Source organism: Ixodes scapularis, unplaced genomic scaffold (genome assembly GCF_016920785.2).
Source record: "Ixodes scapularis isolate PalLabHiFi unplaced genomic scaffold, ASM1692078v2 PGA_scaffold5__190_contigs__length_132052651, whole genome shotgun sequence".
Lineage (NCBI taxonomy): Eukaryota > Metazoa > Arthropoda > Arachnida > Ixodida > Ixodidae > Ixodes > Ixodes scapularis.
Genome location: NW_024609880.1, coordinates 36,608,659 through 36,636,629, shown reverse-complemented (window position 1 = coordinate 36,636,629; position 27,971 = coordinate 36,608,659). Strand labels below are relative to the sequence as shown.

The following is a 27,971-nucleotide window of genomic DNA, read 5'->3' as shown; positions in this document are numbered from 1 at the left end:
AAGCATGCAACTTTGCTCACATTTTTTTTCAAGGGAAGCTGAGGTTGCTCTGTATTTGAGTAAAAACACTGAAATTATCACGAATATGGAGATTATTTTTCAATTTGTCACACAGGGGCTGCAGAAAATTTTCAAAGTACCGCTGAAGCCCTTCCTTCCCAGAATCTCAGCCTTTGCGCATCTTCAGCGCCTATCAAAGCTATACACGCACATTCCTGGTACTATTTTTTTTCAAATAACGTCAGAAAGAGATGTCACAACTGGTGTGAGTGCAGGGGAAGATGCCTGGATAGCTCGAAATTGCACGCGCACCCACACAAGTGATGCGAGCTCGACAACCCAAAGATCCTTTTACGACATAACGACTGGTCGGAGGTTTTTCGAGTTTTCTCGCATTTAGTGGCATCATCGTGGAAAACGAACGGGATATACAGATTCACGAAATAAAAATACTCTAAAATTCACCTCTAACTCTTTTTTTTTTTTTTTTTTTTCATATGAGCTCGGGATAAACATTGATATATTCTATAGGGTGTCCCCACTGATCTCGTGACAATTGCTGGATCGCGTTTGCCCGCTCTGCGAATGCGACCATATTTTTGGTAGAGTTATATTACCTCTAGCCAAGATACAGCTGCTGCAGCCACTATCATCCATCCATGGCAGACAGCGTTGTGGCAGTTGTAGTGGCAGGCTGCCATCAAAATAGCGTGGGTGATATTTCGTGCTTGATTGAAATTGTTTGACGAAACATATTTTTGAAACCCGGCGTGAACGGTAGCCCGACCTTTGAGGACCTGGTGAAAGTTTCACGAAATCGCAGCACCGGGGAAAAGCAGCACAGCACGCATCGAAAGTCGCATCGAAAGCAGACGTCGGTACGGAGTCTGCTTTCGTTGCGAGCTGCGCTGCTTTCCCCCGGTGCTGGCTTTTGTAGAACTTTCGCAGGGTCCTCAAAAATGAGGCTACCATTCACGCCAGGTTTCAAGTGTCTGCTTCGTCGAACAACTTCAATCAAGCACGAAATATCACCCACGGTACGGTGTACTAGATCCACAGCTATTTTATGGCAGCCTGCCACTATTGCGCTGTCCGCCATATTACTGTCATGGCTAGATATGATATAACTCTACCAAAAAGATGGCCGACCGTGCCCGCATTCCCGTCCATAGGTGGAGCTGGTCAAACGCGATCCAGCTAATAGACATAGAGATCAGAGGGTGTCCCAAGTCACCAGGCTCGATCTAAAATGGACCGTAAAAAGCGACGCCTGCACGTAGCAATCTGAACTTTTTGTCAAAGATGTATTTCACAGGTCAGTTTTTCTTGTAAAATTAGAAAGCGTAGCTCTTTTTCTGTAAATCATAGGGCAAAGAAACTAGCCAGGGTCAGCGGCGGGCGGTGACGCAGATGCACAACTCGAGTTGCGGGATGTGTTTGGCGCACGTGTTGATCGATGGCATTGGAAGCAGTGCATGAAGGTGTAGCCAACATTACTAATTACCTCAGTTGTGGAACTTGCGCAGAAGGGGGTACACCCAGCGGCGTAGACTTTCCATTTTCCCTGGGGGGTGGGGGGGGGGGAAGGGGGGGGGGTAGGCTGAGAAGTTCTGCGTGGGGGGTGCTGCACGTTATCTTTTCGCCAGAACTGGAGACTGAAGCTAACGAAAGCACGCTGGGACTCCTGTGTATGTTGTCAATAAAGGCAACATCGGCGTCATTTTGTTTACATGCCACTACTAGAAGCTCGTTACATAACAGCGTCCCGGTAACGATCATGGCCCGGGCCCGGGAGGAAAGGGGGGGGGGGGGCTCTGCCTGCCCCTGCCCCTGCCCCCACCCCCGCCCCCACCCCTGCCCCTGCCTGCCCTGCCCTGCCCTGCCCCCCCCAAAGTCTACGCTTATGGGTACACCTAAGGCCCCTGTATACTTAGGTCCACCCCCTTAGTCACTTTAGTCCGCCTCCCGTCGTTTGAAGCGCCATCTAGATTTTCGTTTCATCGTGGTGTGTTCCATATAGCAGAGCTGAAACGCTATCTAGACGCTGTGCTTGGAGATATACGTATTTCACACAATACACTGCAGTTAGCAGCCGTCCGGTGCGTCGAGTGATGGCAGGCGAGTCGGGGTGAGTGAGGGTGGGGGGGGGGGAGGGATTGCTCGTGCAAGCAGCGTTTATGAGCGCAGTTCCGTAACTGAGGTAATCTAATAACGGTGGGTGTAGCCAACCAGCGGAAGAAAGCAGACGACATGTAGACGAAATCTGTTGACAGCAAAAAGGCCGTCGTTATGCCAACACATTTTATTGTCAGACTTTAAATTTAAACCAAAAGTACATTACAAAAAGATAGTGTTCATTTTAATAAATCGCACTGGTCGCGAGCAGTCTTGGTTGAGAGATAGCGCCACCTATTAATACGAGCACCAAACACCCCGCAACTCAACTCGGTTGTCTGCGTCGCCGCCCGCCGTTGACCCTGGCAAGTTTCTTGGCCCTATTTTTTACAGAAAGAGAGCTACGCTTTGTAATTTTACAAGAAAAAACCAACCACTGAAATACACCTTTGACGAAAGTTTAGGTTGCTACGTGCAAGCGCCGACTTTTACGGTCCATTTTAGATGTTTATGGCGGTCCCGTCGCAAATGTCTAGCTTCCTCCGGCTCCTCGGGGTGGCGATAACCCTCAACATGTGTGTGCGTGCTATTCGTCACGATGACCACCGATCAAGACAATGCATGTTTGTACCTTTGTTCAAAATTCTGTGTCACGTTTGTGTCGTGTGCTAAACAACTTCGCTGGTGATCCATGTTTACAGAGTGGAATGGCTCATAATTTGTTTTCTTTAGCAAGCATAACACTGTTACTTACCACGACCCGGCCTTCTGGTCCAGGTTGCGACACGAGGCTCATACCGAGGTGCATGTGGTCATTGAGCTCGCGATATTGGTACTCGGCCGTAGCAGAATCGATGTTGTCCGTGCTAGCTACAAAAAGAAAAAAATGAAGATAGAGACATTAAAACTGGTGCAGATAATACACAAAGTATGCAACACCCCGTCAAAATTGACGACGGACCGGAGTGGATCCTACGAGGCTACGAGCCACCTAAGCCGACCAAATGCCCTGTGAACGTTATGCGCCTTTTGTTGGGTTACAGCACGGAACATCAAACTTTTCGGTTAAGGGGCCAGATTGGGCATCTGCCGCGCTTTTGAGGGCCGGGAAGGGAGAGGGAATTATAAATGAGTAAATAATACCGTAAATGAATAAACATAGTTAAGCATATAAAGGCAGAAATGAATGTTAATGTATTAAAATAACCCAAGGTTGGATGAAAACATATATTTGACTATAAAACTTAATATTTAGCTAATTTTGGCATTGCATAACAATTGCGACCACGAAAACTTACCAAGCATAAATGAAAGCGCATGGATACTTCGGCACATTTGCGCACTGCAAAAGACTGAGAATGAACAAACTAATGCTGACACAATGCACTACATGAGAAGGTGAAGGGACTTTAACATAGTTACACATACATAAGACCAGGGACTAGAATGGTGATGCTGGTGACGACAATGGTCATTCACGGCGGGAGAACCCTGTTGCGATGCAGTTTTTCCTCGTTCTTTCTGGCGTCTTCATTTTGCGCATTTGGAGCGCGACGTGGCAACGTTTTATAAGGCGCACATCTTTTTTGTGCCGGTACCAGTGGGTCTGCTGGAAGCGGGCTGCGGGTTGGGCTTCAATAGGGAGTTTTCGTAGATGGTTTTCGCAGTCTCGCAATGCTCTGCGCGACCGGCTATGATACCCGGAACTCTACAGTCAAGGCCATCGGAAAGCAGGTGCAGTGGCGGCTTCTTCATTGCGGAGGGCTTAGCAGAGCGGGAAACGCGGTCTACGAAAACTCCCTATTGGGGAGTTTTCGTATCTGGCCCGCGAGTCGAGGTTTGGAGACCTCTGGGTTACGGCTACCCGCAGGGCGCGTGGTCACATGGTGCATTCACAGTGCTGGATTGGTTGGAATAGACCGTAGCATCTGTTGCGCGGGCACAAACGCTTTTTTCAGACACTCTTAAGGTCAGTTCACACAGAGGCGTTTTTTTACGATTTCCCACGTTACATGAGGAGTCACCGGAACATCTGTGTTTTATATGTCGCGTGCAAAGCTACTCCTTGAACCGGTCAGCACGCTTCATTTGAAGCCTGGATGTCTCGGTGTTTCGCGGCGTATGCAGTCGTAGCGTAATGTAACAAAGAAAAACGCGCCTGTGTGAACCGACCTTTGCTGGCTCACCACCCCCTAGCTTTTTCAAGTGACGCTAAGCGTTCAGAGAAACCCTTCATACTTCACTAGTTTTCTGGCGAACATGAGACTATGTTATGAGCCATGTTAGCCATTCTGACCATTCCATGCGCGTCACGTGACTTTACACTACACGTGTCACTCGGCTAGCCCAAGCGGAAGATCATGTGGCACGCTCCAAACTATGGACTGGCCCTGATGGCTCATAGCAATTCCAAGTGCATGTGCCGTTCTCGCAGCTGTTATTGCGATTTCTAGATGAGTAGCATTTATAGGGCCAGCTCGTAGGGTTCTCGTGCCCGTGGAATGTAGCCTCGATAGTGACGTCACCTTAATGCCGTCACGGTGTTTATAACAGCTAGTTGCTGTCTGGCCGTTGTGCTGGAACGGTGACTATTTCCATGAGAGGTAACCATCGGGTCGTCGTCTTACACGTGGTACTGTGACAGAATGTGGCACTACGACGTCACGTCACACGAGGCACATGACAATGTTATCAAAATATCAGTTGTGGAACTCCCGGGTTGGGAGGCAGCCCGCCCCTCACTCACTTCAGTCCGCCTCCCGTCGTTTGAAGTGCCATCTAGATTTTCATTTCAAAACTGTGTTCCATAGAGTATGATGGAATGCCATTTAGACGCTGTGCTTCTAAACGTGCGCATTTCATAGAATACACTACAGTTACCATAGCAGCTGTCCGGCGCACTGAACGACGGGAGGTGAGCCGTGGTGGGAGAAGGGGATTCTGCTCATGCAAGCAGCGTCTATGAGCAGTTCCCTAACGGAGCTAATATAATAACGTTGATTCATGGTAATAAAACCCGAGACTTAGGAACACAGAAGGGGACGAACACTTCATCCCCTTCTGTGTTCCTGAGTCTCGGGTTTTATTACCATGAATCATCGATCACCAGCTCGCTTGTTTTTTAAGTATTATTACTTGGTGCTTTCCTGATGGCTGCGTGACACTGCGACTGCATGTAAGACCATGACGTCAGGTGAAACTGCGAGGTCATGGTTTCACGTAACACCGTGACATGATGTGACGTCACAGAGGACCTACAAATGCTATACATTTAGAGCAGTCAACTTTTTAACGAATGCACTCACAGTCTCGTTGGATGGGTACCTCCGTGCAGCCCCCGGTATCGAGCCTGCACTTGTGCAGAGCTCCCGTGTGGTTGGCACCCTGGAAGTTTGATGTCGACTGGTCCTTGATGGCTCCCACCAGAGTCCTGATAAGGACAAGGAGAAGAAGGGGCGCTCACAACACGGTAAAGAAGGCCTTTGCAAGGAGCGAGCCGGTTTTACTAAAATCGGGAAACACCAAAAAAAAGAGAAACCTCGGAGCTGCGCCTGAATAAAAAAAACATGTTTGACGAAATATTTTTTGTTAGCTTTGTTTTGCCATGATACAAAACACAGCCACCACTAAACTCTGTCCACAGACACTTCTTTCTTTCCTCTAGAAAACCAAAAAAAAAAAAAAGTATGAAATAGCATTGTACTTGTTATTTCGTCTAAAATTAAATGTTACAGAGATTACTTTTAAACCTAACGATGCTTACTTTTGCGTTTATTAAAATTTTAGTATTATTTAGCAGCGATAATTCCCGGATACGATCTTGGACGACAATTAAACTTTTAGAGTGGTTTGACAGTATTTATTCTATTTTTTTTTCCTTTCTTCGTATTTGCAAGTGTTTTTCTTAAAATTCCTATTGGATTTACTTTGCTTTCTCTATGAATGAATTTAAAATAATACCGCGGAGGATTTATTTTCCCTTTTCGGTGAAACTAACAGAATGTGAATTAACTTTTTTTTGTTGTTTTTTTTAAGCTGAAAAAGAAAAATCTTACAAAAAATTAATGAGTAACTACTTTGATAAACAATATTGTAAAATAGTAAAAAAGATTCTTCACTCGTTACACATTTAGAAAACTAACGAGTATGTTAATGCGTTACTGAAACGTCCAACCCTTTACAGTAACATCGTTACTTCTAACACTCAGGAACATGCCCTATATCTCGTTTTTTTTTCTTTTATTGGTACCTAGACAATTTTTCAACTATTGAGGTGACGTGCATTCCCTAGAGGTTGTAAATTATTGTCATTATTATTATTATTATCATCACTACTATTATTATTATTACTATCATTAGTAGTAGTAGCACTATTCCCCCATCACGTTTTCTTCGACAAAACCCCCCTAAACGCCAAAGTTTTGTCTGACACCGGAAATAGACACCAAAAACACTGGATACGTAGGGATAGAAATACACATAGGAAAAAAGAAAACAAGTTCAATTTAAAACAAACCCCAAAAACACGGAACCCTAGTAATTATACACCATGGCAGGACGCAAAACACGTGGTTACAAACATGGCTTGCAGCGTACGATATATTGATGAGCTGACGCCACGTTCCACCTGATTTCTCGACTACACATTGCAAGTAGATTAATGTCGACCAAAGCAGCAAAAAACAAGAAGAAACGACACAGTGTAAATGTGTGTCACTCTGCCGCGCTCTTTATCTAAAAAAAAAATTAAAAAAAACTATACGCGTTTATTTTTTGAGGATAGCTCATTTTCTTTTTTTAACACCGTTAATTACCCCGCAAAACTTAGCGGGAGGACTATTGTCACGTAACGTCGATTCTCGAGCTAAATTTAGCGGGAAAATTGAGGTCGCGTGACCCCCCGTTCTGCGACCTCGAGTCACGTGATAATAATTTCGGTGAGGTGGTAGTTTGCGCGCTCAACAAATTCTGTGCTTCCCTTACAACATAACCAAGCATGTGTCTTTTCTTTTTTTTTATCAAGAAGCATTAGTCACATTTCCTGCAGGCTCGTGTCTCGTGTTATTTACCATCCCTGCTTCTTTGTAAATATCCATACGGATGTAGGTCGCAAGACACAACGTGAGCATAAAGCGCGAAACACATGTACGACGAAACCGTCCGATCCGACGTCCGACCGCGCAATACGACGGTCGGAGGCGAGGGTTTTCCACGCTCTCCGATGCTACGAAAACCCTCTCCCCCCGAGGTCATTCCGGCAGTCCGCACGTCGGATCGGACGGTTTCGTCGTACATGTGTTTCGCGCTTTAATCCCGCTGTTGGTGTTTTTGTTGTTTTTTTTTTTGTTTTTTTTCTTTTACTCATATGTAGGATTGTATTGTATCGACCACCCAATTTTCGCGCTTAGGTGGGTGGGTGAACACGCAGCCACACCGGTGGCTGCGTGTTCACGCTAAGTAAGTCGCACTCTTTACTTAATATATAATGTAAAAAAAAAAGAGTTTTGAAAACGTATGGTAATGTAAATATGACTGAAAGAGAATGGATGCTGCCAATGTAAACACAGCGTGAACTAGACCTGCATTTGAGACAGACTTACATACATTTACACTTTACCTATTACAGTCACACTTCTATACAACACATTATTACATTCTCACCTAAATTACTGTCATTTCTGTCAAAGGAAATACCTATCAAAAGCTTAGAAAAATTCACATATTGCAAAAAAAGTACTAAGAAATATTGAAAATGTTTTCTTTGACCACCCCTGTGCTGCGTGCACTGTTCTAGAAATATGGTTTTATCCTTTAAGCTTATGCTATAAGCACAAAATATTAAAAAATACACATTTTCTTGTTCAGTTAGCTTGTGTATGTAGAAAAATTGACACATATCTTACACATTGCACCGAAATTTGGAACATTTCTTCGTGTAAAGCAATTTTTACGGAGCACAAACAATAAACCGTAAACATTTATAACTGCTGTATTTATTTAATAATTGCAATGTATGACTTGAATATGCATCAAAAAGAGATTTGAGGTTATACCTTTTTTTATGCAAATATGACCATAAAAAATTACATCGATTGATTTTTTTTTTTTACATTTATTAGTGATATTCTTAGCAGATAATTGCTTAGAAAAATAAAAATATATGTTTTAAGTGCTGTACAAACGAAGGGCACTTGGTGTTGTGTTGTGATGTGACGTGTTGTGATGGCTTGTGTTTTTACTGCTGAGACATCCCACAAGTGTACAGGGCTGTAGGCATTGCCGAGCAATTCCGAAAAACCACTTGCCACCGTTTTACTGCATGGTTCCCTATATCCGCTTGCCACCATTTTATTGATACCCGCTATGTTAAATGAGAACCAAACTGCACATATCAATATTTTATCTGAAAATGACCGGCTTAGTAGTAAATATTAAATCATTAGGTTGGCTAGTTATATAAATGGAAGCAGTTTCCAACTGATGAAACACGTGACCACTGCAGTGCAATGCGAAATTCTCGCGCGAGCGGAGATGGCTGTTCGATCGGAACCATGCCACTCCGCTCCGTAGCCAACTGGTTCCCAAAATTGTGCACAAAATGTAACTGTCCAGCATATGACAAAAGAAAGCCCAGCGGCACGTGCTTACCAGGCTGGCTGGCGAGGTACAAGCTAAACACAAAGGGAAAAAAAAAAAAAAAAAAAAAAAGAACCTGAGCACATTGATGCAAGACATTACGAGCCAGGGCCAAAAAGTTCTTGGAGCGTTTTGTGCAACGAATGAACCTCAGATAACAAGCGTGCTGTGTGGGTTCAGCGTGCAGACATGGCCATCTTTACTTTGGCTCACTTCTCTCCACCAACTTTATTTCGCGGCAGATTTTTCACGTACTGGGGTCAATCTCCAAACAAAGCCCACCGAGAGAAACCTAGGTAATCAATACTTCGACACAGCAGCCTTTGAGTTAAAAAGGGATTTTCGTAGTAGCGTATGATCTAAACAAAAACAGGTATTTTTTTTTTTTTTTTTTTAACATGCGGCGGTACTTAGTTGTATTTTACAAAGCGCCATATCTGCATCGACGTGGAGACGGCAACATCGGACGTCGCGCGACCATGGAGACTGGAAGGCAGGGACGAAATATTGTTTTCCCATGGCCGTTGCTTTCAGGAACGAGTGCTTCAGCTCACAAAGTAACTAAAAAATATTGGCTTGCTCTGTATGTTTATACAGCCTTGATGGAGATACGCCTCAATGGGTAATCGGTCTCTTAGCTGTAGATGAGAAATTTAGCCAGTGCAGTACAACCGCTAAGCTGGGGTTTTTAACGAGCATCACGCGTTAGTGATTACACGAACGCGTGCCGGTACGAAACTCATCCAGTCTGTCTATGCTAGATCGCAAACTCAACGATGAAGTTAACTCAATCGGTCGCTGATTGGCTGCCCTTTTGGTCACGTGATGTGACGTTGCGATTGAGTTTTTCCCTACGGATTCCGATGAAGTTCGAGCTATGCTGTTGAAATAATGAAGTTCGCGGTGACGTCAAAATGTCGTCACGATTGAGTTTGGCGATGGAGATAACTTTGTAGTAGTCGGGCAGCAAAAGTTGTCAAAGTGAATGAAGATGGCGACGTTCAAGCTCGCGGACGGGGTGGACCAAAGCGGACTATCGCTACGTTTTTATGTGTTCGCCGTTCAAGGTTCGTCAGGGACGTAATCGGGGAATACTGACCGACACTCGCTGGTGCTGACATTTGCCGTGGAAGCTTTGGCGGCGTCGCGAGGGGCCCCATATGGTGACCGCCGAGCAGCAAGTGCTCTCTTTGAGCGTTGCTGGCGGAACATTTTGCTGCGACGAAGGCGTCACCGTGCGTCGGTGTGCTGCGAGTCGTATTCTTTGGATGCTACAGAGGCGATAATCGATAACCCGGGGCTGAAGGTGGGTGGGCTTCGCGCGCCAAGTGAAGACGGAAAGACGACGACCAAGAAGTTCAGCGATGCGAATTCAGCGGTGTTGTCGGTAAGTACTCAATACACATTTTCTCAATGCGCTTGCACGAGAGCTCTCGGTAGAAAACGGGTGCCTCGTTCACCGTGGTGAGTGTCGTGTGAGATAGTCGCACGGTTCAAGCTTACTCGTGATTGCATGTGTATCATCCAAATGTCTCGGGCCTCAACATCTGGAAATTGTTCTGCTGCAGCACGTTGTGTACGTTTTCATTTTACGATTGCAGGTTCAAACTGGTACAGTATCTTGTTCTTTGCTTGTGTTGTCTGAAACATTTCTGCTGCTTTTCTGCCACACCGGGTAGGGCGCCTCGTCAAGCTGCAAGCCATGCAGCTCGACGTTTGACATTATATGCCCCATCTCCCACCTTTGTATATAATGGAAAATAAAGAGATTATAAACTCAATTGACACCTCTTTGCTCTGAAGGCATAATTTTGGGTATTGTGCAAGACAAGTGGAATATCTCCACGTTTTTTTTCAACTTGTTTATTATTACGTTTTCAGCCTTTTTGGGATGCTATGCAACTACTATCTCCAAGTAGAGGCTGCATTAGCATATAGAATTTCTATCTAGTCTTGATGTGCTTTTGGACAACTGAAAAGGTTATGAAACATTCATGTCAGACACCGCCTCACTGTTGTGTGCAGGTGACAGCGACAAAACCCTGAAGCCATGCTTGCACACCAATTCCTCGCAACCCCAATGGATGCCCTGCTGTTCTGAGGCCAAGCTTAACAAAAAGCATTGCTTAGGATTCTGTCGTAGAGCAGTGAATAGGATGCTGAAAAGCAGGTTTTGGTGGTTGCAAAGGTGCTAGGCACAGCAACATCATTTGACTTTCTGCACAATGCGGGCTTGTATAGCTCTATTTTGGGGCCTCTCCCTTGAGCCCCAAGAGTCCGACACCGAGGACGGTGTAAGCTTTGACAGCAGAGGACACGCTGTGCAGTGCTGAAAATCTGAGAGGTGGCCACCTCTGCAAGTATGTGCTGCCTACCAGGGTCTCCCTGCTCAAACTTGAAGCCTGGCAGCTGCTGAGGCTACTACGACCTTTGTCTCACGTCACATCTGCGAAATATACTTGTGTGTATCCGCTTGCAATGTTTTGTCATACTTTGTAACTTGCCAAATCAAGTAGACACGGCAAGTCCCTTTGGCTGCGAGTGGTCTACCTAAAAGACAGTTCAAGCGGAGTTTTGGTATGGCACCTAAAAATGGAAGTTTGTAATAAGGTGATGTTTCTGAAAAAGCTTTTTAACACAATGCGTTTGGCAGGTTAACCTTGCAAAAATGCAAACCGCATAAGTGAAACGTCGAGGCATTAGAATAGAGAATAAAAGAGGGCCTCCTCATGGGTGGCATCTTGTTTCCCATTGACTGCATAAGCATTCTGGCTCTAACAGTACATTGTTCCAAGCATAGAGGAAGAAAAGGTGAAGAATTAACTGTGGTTGCTGGTATCTGGACGATTGAACTTGCACCGCTGTGTCACCGTTAATTGTGAAATTTCTGGTTCCCTGTATATGAAATATACATCGACATCTGAAGTCGAGATACGAGTCCCGGCACATAAACAATTGCACCGAGATTTCCTGACCCAAAATTTGTATTCGCTGTATGACAATTTTGTCGGGTATGTCCAAGGTAGTGCTGCAAACCTTTTTTCCATGCTATACTGAAATCATGACAGACGCAAAATGGTGCCTAGGGAGCATGTTTTATTGTGCATGGAAATTCTGCACCCCCATGAGGGGCAGCACGAGTGTGGTCAGTGAAGACGACTGCTGGCTATCTGCAGCTGCTTGTCCCTCCACAGCCTGCAAACAAAGCACACGAAAAGGGTGAATGTTTATAAAAACAAGCATTTTTAAAGACTATGTTACAGAAATTACATAGGACAAGAGAATCAAAGGGGTGTGGTGAGCAGTAGTGTATGGCATACCACTGCTTTTATCTTTTAGAACTGTTATGCAGTGCTGGAAATATCAAGAATGCGAGACTCCTGAAAAACATTTTGTTTATGCGGGCACCTTCCTAACCAAGGAACTGCTCAGACCAGCAAGCTCATGCTGTGGGTCTTCCAGTACAACAGGCAACCTATGAAGCAAGCAGCCTTGAGCAATGTGCACCTAGCATGATCCAATTACTTTGCAGCAGACAGGCCTGCTCTGTCCATCACATGAAAAATGGAAAGCGAAAAGTTGGAAATCACTCACTTCGAAACACAACGCAAGGTCCGAAAATGAAAAGGAGCGAAAACAGAAGAGTCCTGCATTCACTTTCCTTTATGCTATAACTGTCTGTCATAACTGATTCCCAATGACAAGTTTACTGTTGTTCCCGTCAATGTTTTTGGTGCTGTGGAAGTCCAGCTCTTCCGCATTGCATTAAGCAAACAACAAAGACTGTGAGCCCAAGCTGCTCTGGGTGTAACTCAATAAAGCAAGGACGAAGAAACTTGGCCTGGAATAATTCATTAGTGCCATATGACACAGGTTTTCTTTCGACGGTTCTTCAAACAATGCTTGCCAGCCAATTTTAGACCTTGACTGCACTTCTCTACGCCTAGGGCACTCATGCTGTAATGTTGGGTGCCCAGCAGCATGTGCAATGCAACTAGCTGCTCCCGCTGAGTGGGCGAGAGGTCCTAAGCAGTGCAGCTGGGGGCAGTTCAGGCCCTCACCATCCAGGGTGGCAGTGTACAGCTGCAGCTGAAAAAGATTAGCACAAGTGACCGGTGACCGATGACCGAAGTAGCAAAATTGCGACAGGCAGCGCTATTGTTCCCGAGCGCGCCGATAGCAAGTGCCAGTCATGTTCCATGTCTCAACGTTGGTGGCTGCCAGAAAATTGAGGGATAAGATAGCTTTCGAAATGCAAGCTTTAGGATGGGCTGCTTTGTGCCGGCCACCACCGTGTGTCGCGATTTTGCTGCTCCGGTCGTTGGTCGCTTGTGCTTATCTTTTTCCGCTGCAGCTCTACCTGATGACTGGTGCACAGCTGACATGACACAGTTTCAGTAGCACGCATACATGGTTTGCAGGTAATGTCATGTCAGTATAAAAGACAAGACCTTTGAGTACTTCCAAGGGCACCGTGTTGGTGACCACCACTTGGTACATGTCAGATGTGGTTAATGGCAGAGGCTGCTCATATTGCCATGCACGTCTCCGAGCAAGCTTGCCCGTGGCTGAATGGTTATTGTGCTTAGCTTGCACACATGCACACAAAGAGCTGAGGTATGATGCCTGGCCACACATGCACCTTTTTATTATTTCTGTAAATGTTGCATTCTGATTTGATTCAAGAACCCCATTGCTTGTTCAAAGTCAGAATGTTCTACGCACCGAACTTTCTATGCCGATTGTTCCAGAAGTCCACGCATGTACATGAGGGGCTCTGCGTGCTCTTGCGCTCGATCGTGCTACTCCGCCGACCTGTGATGCTACCTCTTTGTATTTTTGTTTTCTGCACAAGTTTGCCAAATTAAACGTTTAGTTTCTGTTCATTCGTCACCTGACCATCTGTCATTCACGAAATTTTGGTGGATGTGCGGGACATTAACAAAAACTGCATGCGCGGCCAGAAATCGAACCTTGGCCCTTTGTGTGGGAACCAAGTACGAGAACCATTCGGCCACGGGTGCGCTTGCTCGGAGACGTGCGGGGAAATATGTGTTAGTGCAGGCACTTGGGCTAAGCCTAGGCAGAAGCTTAAACCGTCAAGTAATAATGACAAAGTTTGTCCGTGTTTATCCAGTTCAGTACGCAGAAAATATTGCTCTGTGTGGTGGCGAGAACCATGTGCTACTTACTCTCAACTCTGACAGATTGTGATATCTAGCCAAAGGTGGAGGACGTGAATACCTGAGTGCAAAAAATGAAGAGAAGTATACAAAACTGCACGCCAATGATTTTGCCGAGTTCGACAGGCAATGCCCAGCCAGGTGCGCCCTGCTTCCACAGCCCTTTGCAGCAAATATTTCTAGAAGTGGACCTTTTATATAAATAGCAGACACCGGTTTTGGAATTGGTGAGCCAGTTTTGTCTTAGTGTCATTCCCTTGTCAATTTAAGGGCGGTGGGTAGATGTGGTGCTGCCGGGAATGTTTGGTGGAAGCAGGTTGCTGTTAGGAAACAGGACCGGAGGCACCGTCTTTTTCCTGACACAGTCTCATTAATTGGATCTGTGTCTTATCCGACACAAAACTCGAGTAACCATGTGTGGATTGTCTCTGCACCATGTGTACACTTAAGTTTTTGTAAGTCTTGCTGAGGTGTCGCCTTGCTAGAAACATCAACACGGTTGGACCTACAGTCACCTTGGGAGCTACCGACCAGGCACAATATGGTAATGACAGCATCTTCTGTGTAGTTATGCACAGTGCAGGTCATGTTCACATTTTTGTGTAATTGCTGAGATGGGTACAAAAGCTGTCACTTTGGGCCACTGGAGCCAGCGCAGTTCACCATGATCACAGTGTAGCAAAGCTGCAACCCCACAACATCAATGGCCACCAGCATGAGGCTACCGACGGCACTCATGCATAATACATGTCCTGACACAGGCGCAAACCACGTATTATGGAGATGAATCCAGACTGTTTTTTATACCTACCATTTGGTGGTGGTGGAGCTGCCATCTGTGCTGGGTCCTCACTAGCACCTTTGGCCACAGCAGATGAGTCCTGCACCATCCAATCAAACACAAGTTAACGCACAACAAATTGGCAGCCTTTCTGGTTCCGCGTTGATGTAATGCCCATTGCCTACACTTTAGAATTCGGGTATCGGAGTGCCTCATGCACAGCTCTAGAGAAATTAACTCGTCAGCTTGAGCGCTACGATCCGAGCTTTTAAAGAAACATCACGAGGCAGCACACTCGTGCAAAGTCAATAAGACCAAAAACAACACAGTGTCTGTTTACTACAAGTAGCAAGTTTTAGGAGACCGTTACCGTGTTCTGCGGTGGCCACGGTACGGCTGGTAAGGCTTTAAGCGCGCTGAAAAGCATGCTTCAAAGTTACAGCGCGAGCTTCCAGTAGCAATTTCGCTGCGCACGGCAACGGTACGCTAAAACCGCCCATTGAGATGCCATGCACTTACTTACCGACACTGCAGCCGAGATGCCGTGTGGCGACGGACGAGGCGCGTCCGCCCTCGAAATCATGCGCCTTCTTCCGTGTCTTAGCGAGGAACCTTTCTCATATGGGCCAAGATTCTGTCCTACTCCTCGAGTTCAGCGAGGACACTTGGTTCACGTCCCCCACCAGACTGCCGAGTGGTAATCGCGACGTGAAAAAACCCGACTTGACAGCAAAAATTCCAAAAGTGAGGCAAATCTTCGTACAGACACACGAGCACTTTACGTGCGACGTCCACCGTCGGCCATGACGATTCATCACGATCGCGATGCAGCTCACGCATTGCGATCATCTAAATTGTTTCACTTACGTAGAAAGACATGATTCATGCGACCTAGACTTGACACCGGTAATTATATTTAGATTGTACCGCATTATACATTTTCAGAAGTTAAAAATGTTGCTTTTACGAGACCCTTCGATGCGGCGTTGCGCATTTCCCTCTAGGGACATAATTTGGGGACAAATCCCGATGAAGTTTCAACTCAATCGCCACTCTCCGTCGACGTCATCAACGCGCCGCGATGAAGTTCCCTGCCAGTTGAGTTCGCCGCCGATTGAGATTAGGCCCCTCCCACCGGCGACGTCACGATGAAGTTTCTTCATCGCTTTTTCCAGCATAGACAGACAGATCGAAACGGGCCGGGGCGGTGGGGATGCGAACACAAAGTAACTCCCGCCCACACGCGCCGCGCGAAAACGTAGTTTCGTTTCAGAGCATGAAGGCATGGCTGGTACTCGGCACGCTAGCGTCCGAGCGTCCGCACGCACCCGCGTCTGTCCTTAAAAAAAATTACAAAATTTTGAGACGCTAGAGACGAGATCCACGAGACGACAAGAGCGCGAAACGCGAGACGGCGGGAAAACCATGCAAGACCGGATGGACAATTGATGCAGGGTACTTTGTGTCGGGCGGCCGCTTGCGCCACATAACACACGCCTGAGTTTAGTTTTGGTTTTAAAAGGCGACTAAAACTGTTCTTGTTTTTTTTTTTTTTTCTTTGTTTTTTTTTTTTTTTTTTTTTTTTTTTTTTTGCGCAGATTGAGCGCAGATTATCCATATTTCGGCAAAATGTAGCAGGATGTAGCAGGGATAGCCCCTTGGTGCAGTTTGGCGCGATTATCACTGATTTACAGTCATTTAGTTTACAATTATCTGAGTTGTTTCATTGTGCTCTATACATTTTTTTTTTGCTTAAATGTGGTGTCATTGAAAATTTCAAACTTAGCGCTTTTAATTGAATATAAATTCCATATTTGGCCAAAATAAAATTTGTCGAATACATTTGAATAAACTTGAATGTTTTATGTTTTATAAGCAGAAAGGTATGATTGCTGTTTACCAGAAAATATAAACCGAACACATAGTATTTTGCTTTTACGACCGCAATGAAAACTTGGAATTATGTCAGTTGTTCGTTGGGACTGCGTACTCGGACAGATGCTATTCTGGTGAACATGATGGCGTGGTATGGATAATAACATAATATTCATACTTCAATTGCCTTGTGAGCTTAAAAGGTCAATTGAGCGTAACGCGGAGTAAAAAGTATTTAACTCCGGAACAAAGCTTGCTGTTTTACAACGCACATGACAATATTCGAGCTTTAATTGCGGTCATAAAAACAAAATACATTGTATATTTATATATATATTTTTTCAAAGAAAGCGTTATTATACGTTGCAACTAATAAAAAATGAAGCACATAAGAAATTTTTGTTGGAGAAAATTGAACCCGATTTCACTAGATTTTCGAAAGATTTGTTCATTCAAATGTATGTAAAGGATTTTATTTTAAACATAATTTGAACATGCATTCAGTATAAAGAGCTGAATTCGAGCGTTTTAACGATGTCAAGGTCATTCAATTAACTTAAATAGGTCACAAATAAGAACTCGCCAAAATTGACCCCCAAAAAATCAAAGGATCAAAGCTCGACAATTTCTTTTTTAATTTTTTTAATATAATTCCAAAACAGACGTTTGTCTTAAAAGTTCTTATGCATAATAAAAGCTATATCAAGAGTGTCACAAATGAGTCTTGGTGGTTTATTTGGAGAAGTGAGAAAAATAGCGAGTGACAGGCGCTCCGCGTAAGGGTTCTCACCTATCTGTTCAGCCCAGCACACCACCACCTGCGCCCTTGGAAGTGCAAATAAAATTATTTATTATTATTATTATTATTATTATTATTATTATTATTATTATTATTATTATGCGATCCCCGACAGGTGGGAGAAACATCCGTTTTCGTCTCGGCCGCTTCCTATGGTCTGACATGGAAACAAGACAAAAATTCGCCAAACTTGCAATTTGCGTTTTTTTTTTTTTTTTTCATTTTATTAATTTTTTTAAAAACCTAGATTTTGGGGGTCAAAATTCAGATTTCGGCCCCGAAACAGTGCACGAATTTGAATGAAAACGAACATATTCTTTTCCAACTCTATCTGCGTTGCCCTTCAGATAACGCGCGTCTACAAGAGTAGAAATAGTTAAGTTGCGTGTTTGTTTAGACAGCCGGAAGTTAGCCCTAATGGGCGTTTGGCGATGTAGCTGTAGATGAGTAGTGTGGCCAGTGCAGGTTGTAGCGTTCCAAATGTCACGTGCCATTTCCCCCGAATGTCAAAATCCCTGCCGTCAAAATCCCCGTCTTGCCGATTCCCCCTTTTGTAGCTTTTGTAATCAACGTTATCACCTCCGCTCTGTCGTGAGAAGCGCTGCTTTGCGAGCCAGTGTTAGCATTAAATGCACATCTCCAAAGAAACTTTTATTTTTATTCTTATTTTTCGTTGTTTAAGTTGAACTGTTCGCAGACGACTGTATGGTTTTTGAAAAACTGGGAACAGTCCAGAACCAGGAAATTTTCAACCAGTCGCAAGGAGATATCTCATAGCGACTGTAATGTAGTGCAAAGCAATTGGGTATAGTAACTAATTCTTGTAAAACTGACTCTTGCATAGTTACAAAAAAAAAAAAAAAAGAGCCTTAAACTTCCGTTATTTTTTATGCGGCATTGAAGAATTTAAGTATTTAGGGATTATTTTGGCTACTACTCTGCGCTAAAATAGTCATGTGGATGACATCAGAGCCTTTTATGCTGGGAGAAATCGGATCTGGAAATGTATGTCCTCAGCCTGCGTAGGCAGCTAACAACCCACCGGCGCTCGCTTTCTGTGGTTGAGTGCGTGATAGAATCTCCTGTTCTCTGTGTCTTGTACCGTTTCTCTCCCGTGAAGACCGAAAGGTTGACAGCATCCTAAATAATAAATAAAGAAGTAAATAAATTAATTGATAAATTTGAATCCGTCTACTATTCGCCATTCTTTCCTTTGTTTTGTTTGTGTGTTTACTGTGTCAAACTCTGTGCCCTCAACATTCTATATCGCAATGTTATTATCGTTCCGAGAAGTCATCGAACGTTTTCTTTTTTTAGGTGTTCCGTGTCTGAATTTTCTGCCATTCCATTTTGTACTTGAAAGCCTCGCTTTCCCAGGTTTCTGCGTTGTGGTTGACAATCGGTATGCGTCAGTGCTTCAAGCCGGAACGAGACTTGGGGGAGACGCCGGGGGAACTGACAAGAGGATAGGGGCACGGGGTTTCTGAAAGCCGGGGATACACGTGCAATTTGCAGCTGGGGTTTTGACACGGGGATTTCAGGATTGGGTTATTTCGCGCACTACCCCCAGTGCAGTACGATTGCTAGCCTGGAGTTTCTAGCGTGCTCAGAGCAGTGATACACGACCGCGGGCCAGGTCGAAACTGACAGGGGTGGGGATCGAACCCAGGATCTCAGTACAAGCCTTAGCTGTACGTGACCCGAGATGCGGTGTGCGCAAACAATCTCGGACACCAATCCCTCCTCTACAAGAGCAAAATAATAATAATAATAACAAAAGAAATTTATACGGCCTGTTGCGCTAACGCCCAAGTACCATTTATGTAACGTCTTTACGAGGCGATGAATCCATCTACGCCAAATGGCGTCGAGATGTACAGACAAGGAAAGAGGCAGAACGTCTCAAGTATTCCACGCCAGCCTACAACCCAGCTGAGAATTCCATAACTCTGGAATTTCCCCTCCCTTCTTTTTAGAGCAGATACGCATCGGTGAACTTTCAGCTTCCCTTCCTCCTCCTCCTCCTCTCCCCGATGCACTTACGAAGCAGCGCACCCTCAATGCACCCCTCCTAAAAGAGCGCGGAAGAGTCATCGCCACCCTTAAAACCAGCGCGATAAAAGCGATAATAACGCCGCACACGAAGAAAGAGCCGATTTTCCGCCGAATTCCACGAGGGGGGGAGTCAACCAAGATGGAGAGGGGGGACAAGCTTTAGGGTGACTCATAAATTTATCTGCTGGCATCCCCGCCGCCACCGAGCGCGGTCACAGACACGCACACACATACACACACAAAAAAAAAGCGGTCAGGTCGGTTTTGTCGGCATCCGACTCAGAAAAAAACGTACGCGCCCCAAGCAAATAAGAACAATAAGAAACATACAAGAATCGTTGCGGGAAGGTAGGTACTTTCCTCGAGCCACGCAAAACGTTTTCGTTCTGCCTTGATCTTTTTGCCGCGCTCTTCGAAGCTCGTCACTTGGATGTTCGTTCGTGAGTCATGGAACCGCCGTACGGGTCACGGGGGCGTGGTCGGCGCTCGACGCTCGCATTCTGACTTGAAACATTCCCGCCGCAGCTGTGAGGTTTTGACCGCCCGGCGAACAATGCCTCTGTCGCAACAGGCCCGTATCATCTTGCGTCACGCCCGGATGAACGGCGCTTTAGCGTCTGGAGGTCTTCGCGGCGCACTGTAACGTTTCAGTCAACGACGATTTCTCGAAAGCTTTTGTGAGCAGTTTGCCCGCCGAGTCGCCGGTTAATGTACAACGCAGTTTGGGTCTGTGGTCGCCAGGTCGCCGTTATTTGCCGCCGAGAGAAAGGGACGAGACATCGGGGAGTCCCCTGCGGAACCCCCAGTCGGGAAAGCCGCTAAGTTACCCAACAAACTAATGCACTAGTTTTCGCAGTCATTCGTACTGTCACCATCTCAGTAGCAAAGTCGCCGCATCCTGGGAAAGTACCGCCAGGCCACCCGTATGGTGGCTATTTTGGGTTCATGGAATGAGCAGTCTCTCCTTTACCCAGGCACTTTACCCCCCCCCCCCCCCCCCCGAAATCCTCGATTTTGCTGGTACCTCCTCTCCCTCCTCTCCCTCATACAGCATTTTGTCACGCAAAATTTACCAAACGCAGAGCGATCCAGAAGCATTCTCATTGCCCGCATTTAGTCTTCCCGTGTGTGTTCATTATCCCAAGTTTTCACCTGAATTCAAGACGGAGGCAAAAACCGATCTCTCATCGGTATAGTTGCCACGAGCATAGCCACGAGATGTAAACATTCCGTGGAGAAATGCCTGCCTGCCATGCCAGGAGCAAAAGGCAAGGCAGCAAGAACCAGGATGCGACGCTGAGCGAGAATAGGGTGATCTTCGCGGAACACTTTCATTTTGCATTTCTCGAGCACGCATAAGTTTACAGGCGCGTCAGCAAGTCGCGCCCGTATGATGTGACGCATAATCGGTCCAAAACGCATGCATGTTTCTCGCAAAGAGGAAATGTGACGGAAGTCGCCCATGCGATCCCCAGGAAAGGTATGTTACGCGAATGTCTACAAAGCAGAAGTACAAGCTTCAGCTCTCCTTTTCATTTTTTGCTATATATTATTATTTTTTTTTTATCGTCAGTTTTTCCGAAGTCATCCATCTGTTTACGACGACTGGAGGCGAATTCTTAGTTGGCCTGGAAAAAACCTATTAAAGGGGCCCTCCAACAGTATTTGAGCGTCGACTTTTTTTTGCGGTTTTTACACGCTAGTGGTCCCGGAAACCCAGTGGACAACGAAAGAGTTTGAAAATATTAGCGCTACATATTTTAATTTCAAAACTCGGAAACACCTCCTCCGACGGTGGCGTCGCGAGGTGCCGAATGCGCGCGCATAACGGCGCTCCCTTTCACTATACGTCACATTCTTTGGGTTTCGTGATTGGCGAGAGCCGTCCCAGGAATTTTGAAGCGAAATAAAGTATATCACACGTTAACCGTCATTATTTCTCTAATAAGTCATGTTTATAGAGCTAATGAAGTTGCAAAGTAAAGTTAAAAAAAGGGCGAAAACAACGCCTTGTCGCTCATGCGCGCCTCCCAGCGGCGTCCGCGACGGTCCGCGACGTACCATCGCGAGCAGACGACAAGTGATCCGTGCACAAAACGTGCATCGTATTTTCACTTGTGCGCCCCCGGTCCTGATCAACTAAAAGCAGTAAGAGGAGCCAGGGGAATCCTTATATTCTTTTAGTGCTGTGACAGACTTTTCACTGTTCGAGTGAAGTGCGGCGACGGGACCGGTGCCCAACGGGACCGCTCACCAGTTGCTCCCTCCTACTTCGCTGAGGTGGCTCCGGTGGCGGAGTTGCGGGAGACGAGTGTTCCGCGGCTGTCGAAGCGGACTGAGGCAGAGACGCGGCGCTTGCGTGGAGTGTCCTCGTACGGCGCGACGCCCAGATCCGCACTAAAAATCCGATAAGCCCGGTAGATTCATCGATGATGGCAACCCGATCCCAAAGCTACGATCGCTACGATGGTTGCAGCTAGGCCTAATGGCCGACGAGCCGACCGGGCCGACGGGCTATCAACCAAACTCGCGTCCAATTGGCCAACCGCTTTGCTCCAATCGCTAAACTGTTTCAGTTTACGTCATGAAGCGCTATGTTTTGCTTATTTAAAGTTGTTTTCTGCAATATTTAATTTGCTAATAACTCACAAAATATTGCGAATTTTTGTAATATTTTTTTTCCTCGGTGTTCCTGCTTTCATGGAGCTTCGTTTCAGCGCGAACTTCAAACCGGTCAAAAAATTGTTGGTGGGCCCCTTTAAAGGCCGGCCCGCAAGCAGAGAGAAGGAACCCGACCCTCACTTTCCTTCTCGCCGCTGTGAAAGGAGGAAATCGCCTCTCGTTTCCTCCTCGCCGTTTTCCGTTTTTTTTCTTCTTGTTTTTGTTTCCTGGCGGCTGCCTTTTTTTTTTTTTTTTTTTTGACAAGTTTGGGGTGGAGATAATGAATGCTTCAAGGATTTGAAAAGATTATCCAGAAGCCAGCCGGCACACCTGCGACAAGCAGCTGAACCAACCGAGTAGCTGCTTTGAGCGAGCTTGGCACTTGCTCTTCCCAACGAGTTGCATTGGCTCTTTTTTAGCATTGGTTTGGAGAATGATTCTTGCTGTTGTGAGAGCACAAATACCTTGTTCTGCTAAAAGAAGTAGTCATTAAAGTATCAATTTTAATATAAATATCTGATTTGGCATCTTTCGTTGTCGGATTCATGGCTACAACGGGAAGTACGAGCGGCGTTTTCTGTATATCAGGGATGGCGCTCCATAGACCAGTGGTTCTGAATCATTATGGTTCGTAAACCGGCAGAGGTGACGGAGGATCCCATCCGTCACCTGGGTCTAGCACTTTTCGGTGTAGAGCGTTTTGCTGTAGGGCATTTCGGTGCGGACGTTTTGGTGCACAGACGTTTCAGTGTACGGACTTTTTGCTGCAAAGACTTTTTGGTGTGGGACTTTTCGGTGCGCGGATATTTCGGTGCACGGACATTTTGATGCATGGACGTTCGACGCTATGGTTTGCTCGCCGGTATCTCTTTTCCCAACGTACGCAGACACGCTTCACATCGTGTTTGCGCGTTGAGTTGATAGAGATAGTCTCCTATATAAGGTTTTGGCTTTATTATTGGTCATACGTGTAGGAAAGGACCCAAACAGCAAGAATTTCGAGGCTGTTTGTGTATTCAGAACAATTTTGTATATATTCAAATGCGCCGCCTCCGCGTAATCGCAAAGCTCCGATTGTTAATAATAAATTGTGATGACATCGCACGACAAAAAAAACAATGTAATTATCACTTGTAACTCATTAGGGAATAAAGGAGGCATGTACGGTTACAAGATAAGTGTAATAAAATCAAATATCAATTTGATTCAAGTAAAACAAGTCGAATTTGGTGAATGCTAAATCTATTTTATTTGGTATCAAATGTTTGCTCATTCTCGTACGAGAAAAAAACAGTGACCACAGATCATACACAGCGTATGATCTGTGGTCAACGTCTCCTTCCATGCCGTAATGATGTCGCCGGACGTAAAGAACTGCCTTACAATCGCGCTTATGCAGGGCGATTTTTTTTTTTTTTTTAACGTCTAGACATTTTTTTACAAAAGACGTTCGAGTTACGCAATTTCGGTTTGTGCCTTATCTGTAGTCATCAAAAACACCAAATCATTCATTTTTAAAGAGATGTAGTGCACGTGAAATGGTTCACGGCGTCCTAAAAAGCCTAATTTGGACGCGAATCGTGTTACCGCAATCTTTTCGGCCGTCGCACTCCTCGCCCCTTCTACAGCGGCGTTGTCACAGCGATGCGCACGATTTGTCATTTTGGCTTCATGGCGTTAGGCTGCGCCACGCGGAGATGGAGCCCACATAAAATCAGAACTATATTTTCGCGCCCACATTAGGAGGACGCCGTATCAAGACGCCGTATAATAGTGTACGCGCGTTACATTTTTTTAAGAATGGACGGTTTGGTTGCTCGCGATTACGGCCAACAACTTTCTAAATACACGATGTCGTTTTTCTTTTCTAACTAAAAGGTTAATTAGCGAATTTTAGGCAATCGGTCGGTTTTAGTTGCGTTCTTTCTTGAACCTAATCCTCGCGTGGCCGTATAGCTCACCTACACAAATCGCAATGGCGCTAATTTTCACTGGACAATTTGGTGGCATTCGACTATGCCCAACAACTTTATGAATCAACTATCCCGTTTTCTTTTATATTCAAAAAGTTCATTAACAAATGTTAGGTAACCAGTCGGTTTTTGTTGCGTTCTTTCTTCAACCCAATCTTCACCTGGCCGTATAGCTCACATCCACAAAACGTTAATTTGCACGTTTTTTCTAATATCTAGTAGGTGAAAAAAAAAAAAAAAAAAACCAACGCTGTGTATAAAACAGAGGGCAGTTCTTTTCTGATATAAATAAAGCGTGAGGCACGCGTCTTTCATGCATCTCTTTTTTTTTTTTTTTTCCGGCCTATAAAAACAAGTTTCTGGACATACGAAATTGGGTTTATGATGGGGCGAGCGCTTTATCACAAGGTATTTTGTCATGTTTCATAAGCTTTGTTACAGGTCAGAAGGAAGCCACGCGCGAGCCGTATCACGTAGCAAACAGCTAATTCGGGTGTTTCTCAAAGAGCTCTAGAACTTTCCAATTGACATTTCGGTTCTTAATACATTTAAAAAAGTTTGGTACTTAGTCCTAAACATGTAATTTATGAGGCATAATTAAAAATACTGCAACTTTCGCAAGACGTTTGCCCAAAACATAAAGTTGGTTTCATTGGCGTAAAGTGGCTGCGCTCTAATTTCGCGTTACAGAGATTTGTAAGCGTCTTTCATTTTTATGCTTGGTTTTTAAAGATTCGTGGAAAGCATTCGCGAACTTATCTGTCAAGCCGCGTACGCGGACAGCGCGGCCTCCTCGGCAAGTTGTTCCCTCACCGAAAACGAAAGTGAATAAAAGGTACGATCAAAGTCTTAATTCCTGAAGAAAGCGCAAGTTTAAAATAATTCTAAGAGCGTCAGTTGATTTTATTTCTACTATATTCAAATTTCAACGCTCGTCGCAGGCAGCATGAAAGGAAGCACTGCACTCTTGGCGCAAACCAGTGCCCAGTCAACGGTCCTACACTCAAACACGCATCACCACCTGACCTGTTTGAAAAATAAATAATTTCCAGTACCTTGGTACAAAAGGCGAATTTTCTACTGAGCGTGATATTTTGTGGACCCAAAAGTCCTGTAGCCGAGATCGGTAGTTCATAGCTTCAGGGAGGCGAAGAACGACGGATGCATTATTTCCCGCGGAAGTACTGTTTTGACGTTGAATTCCACATAAAATTGTATTTGCACCAATTGGTTGGCACGATACCGAACTTTCTTGATTACTTTTCTTTTAGAGACAACATAACCAGGTATAATCTACAGATATTGCAGAATTTATTTTAATTCGCGTATAGCGCGAAAGACAAGTATGGACATAAAGACCACAATAGAGCTCTGCATTTCTACTGCATTTATTTCTGTACTTGTGGGCAGTTAGCCCGCATGTCTATATTCAAAAATTGCTAAATCGTTTAAGCCTCCCTCTTTTTATAGTTTGTTTCATAGATTAATTAGGATGTGGCGAATCCCGGCTGGGGTTCGGGTAAAGATCTCGCACGTGTTCAAGAACACATTTCGGCAGGATTTCCCGCTTGGTGACAACGTTGAGCTGGCCGCTGTTCCGCTTCTTTTCTAACTAGGCCGGGCAACGCCAGACGCCTAAATTAGCCAAGCAGCCCCAAAACTTGCGGTAGTACACCTTCCGAACACCTGGTTTTTTTTTTGGAGATGGTCGCTGGCCTTCGCCCACTTTGACAGAACCCCGAACAATTATGATGCATGGGCTGCAGAGGCTATCTGGGCATTCCATTTCTTAATCAGTGAACAAATGGGAACAGAAGACAATGAAAACTTCGTAATACGTCCTGTTTTTAAATAAATGGCATAATATGCTACTATTGCTAGTTGCACTATTTTTCGTGAAGAAAATTGTGATATTGCGGTTCAATCTCCGTGTTTCCCGTTCTCTTTGCTGATACGCAAGATATTGGTCGGCTGTCGAGTTTTCAGTTACATTTGTTGACAGAAACTAAATGCACGTTTGGCCACGAAGAATTTTTTTTCAAAGGCTGAAGATAGATGAAATATACCATAAACCGTTTCACTTTTTATGGAAGTTTGTTTTTACTCTTCTTAGTAGCTTCAACGAGGCGGCCGTCACTCTAGAAAACACCTATAGTGCGAACCTATATATTACGCCCCAGAAATGGTCAGACTGTGTCCCTCTGACTGCAATATCTTTGACATGTAATTACTCATGGTTATTACTTTGTACAAAAAACAGAGAAACAAAAACACAATAGTGATACAATCACTCTTCAGTGTGCCGTTGTTAGAACGACAAATTTTCAACTCTCTGGGTAGAGCTCAAAGTTCAGATAAAAATACCCGTCTTTTTTCCTTCTGCTGTGATGTTCAAGTTCCGTTCACTCGAGATAAATATGCGGTGTTGTAGCCTGTGTGGCCGCATGCGGAAGTATCTGAATGTAAACGAACTTGTTGTTGGGCTAGTTGGTGTTGACTATCTGAGTGTGTTTTAGAGCTGCAAAAAAAGAGTAAAAAAAAAGAAGAAAAAAAAAAACGGAGAAAAGCGAGCCCGAACCCTTCCGAGCTCATGTCCAGGCTGCCTAACTAATCCCTGATGTTTGGGATTGAAGCAGAGAACCTTGAAGGGATACAGAGATTTTGTCGGGGGGCCGGTAAGCCCATTAGCACTCGTGCGAGAAGGCAGTAAAAAAAGCGAGGAGGAAAGGGGAGAAGGAAAGGGGAGGAGGGAAAAAAGAAAAGAGGGGGAATCTTCTGCCACGCTGAAGAAAATTTTGAGCGCCCGCCTTTAAGACGAAACTAGGATTGACGCTAGGATTTTCGGAGTTCGTGCAGTACAATTCAGACACTCATACCAGCGCATTTCTGACTGAGCAAACAAAGAATGTAAGATTGTAAACGTGCCTTTGGGATGCACGAGCGGTTTCTTTGTTTTGTGTTTTCTCTTTCTGTGGCAATTAATCGCAGACTAAGAGGAAATAGGTTCATTCTCAGAAACGATCGGATAATTAGCTACACGGTGATATATAGTTGACGCACTCTTTCTAAAATGAGGCTCGTGCAAAAGATGAGTTACCTAAGATCTGCCGATGACATACAATTTGTGTCCGATCATTTCCTTAGACGTAAATGTACCGGAATTTGATAAATTCAGGGCGCACCAATGGGCTTTCGAAAGCCTCTAGTCGCTGCCTTGTTTTAGCCGATTTTCGATATGACCGGTGGCCATACATATAGTGTTGCAACGTGGACTGAGTTACGGACTATCTGCCACCCAGTCCTTCACTAGTTTTCGGTAGCAGTGCGTCATAATGTCCCTATCAGCTATTCCAGCGGTCAGCGGTCAACCTTGAGAAATTTCAACGGAACAGATCAAGCGTTCAGCTTGCCCTTTACAACGAAGGGAAAGGAGGACAAAATATGCCCTCACGTCGAACAAACCTAATGGATTATTTACTATATTACCTGTTAATCATAAACATAATAAAACTATCAACTTTTTTTCTTTTTTTTAGAAGCAGCGGTTGCGCGTTTTTTTTTTTTTTTTTTTTTTTTTTTTTTTTTTTTTTTTTTTTATTAAAGTCAACGAGATGACACAGACCAAAGTATAACGAAAAAGGCAAAAAGCGCGACGAGATTCCGCGCAACGATAACGGAAAGAATGAAGGGTGCTCCGACCGTCGCCTCGTGTCGGCGGTGGAAGATTAGACGAGCAATAAAGAAGTGCCCCCACCCTTCTTCTCGAACAAGGACAACGAGCGGCTGCTATCATTGCCCAGACAGTCAATCGAGATCTCCAGCCTCGCGCTTCATTCCCTCCCGCCACGGTTCCGTTCAGCCCTTAGCTGGCAATGCAGCACAAGCCACGTGAT

The 27,971-nt window shown here is 45.0% G+C and overlaps 2 protein-coding genes across 2 annotated transcripts in view; one reads left to right on the top strand and one right to left on the bottom strand.

The window, feature by feature from the left end:
* LOC120839221 (estradiol 17-beta-dehydrogenase 8-like) overlaps window positions 1–27,971 on the top strand; it is a 604,311-nt gene that overhangs the window by 460,429 nt on the left and 115,911 nt on the right. The gene's annotated exons all lie outside the window — the stretch shown is intronic.
* The window catches only part of LOC8028238 (integrin alpha-4), a 105,436-nt gene that overhangs the window by 44,685 nt on the left and 32,780 nt on the right, over window positions 1–27,971 (bottom strand). The window contains exons 2-3 of the mRNA XM_042293910.1: window positions 5,421–5,545; window positions 2,870–2,985 (exon numbers count right to left, since the gene is read on the bottom strand). Of these exons, the coding sequence (XP_042149844.1) occupies window positions 2,870–2,985; window positions 5,421–5,545 (241 nt within the window). The remainder of the gene's footprint in view (window positions 1–2,869; window positions 2,986–5,420; window positions 5,546–27,971) is intronic.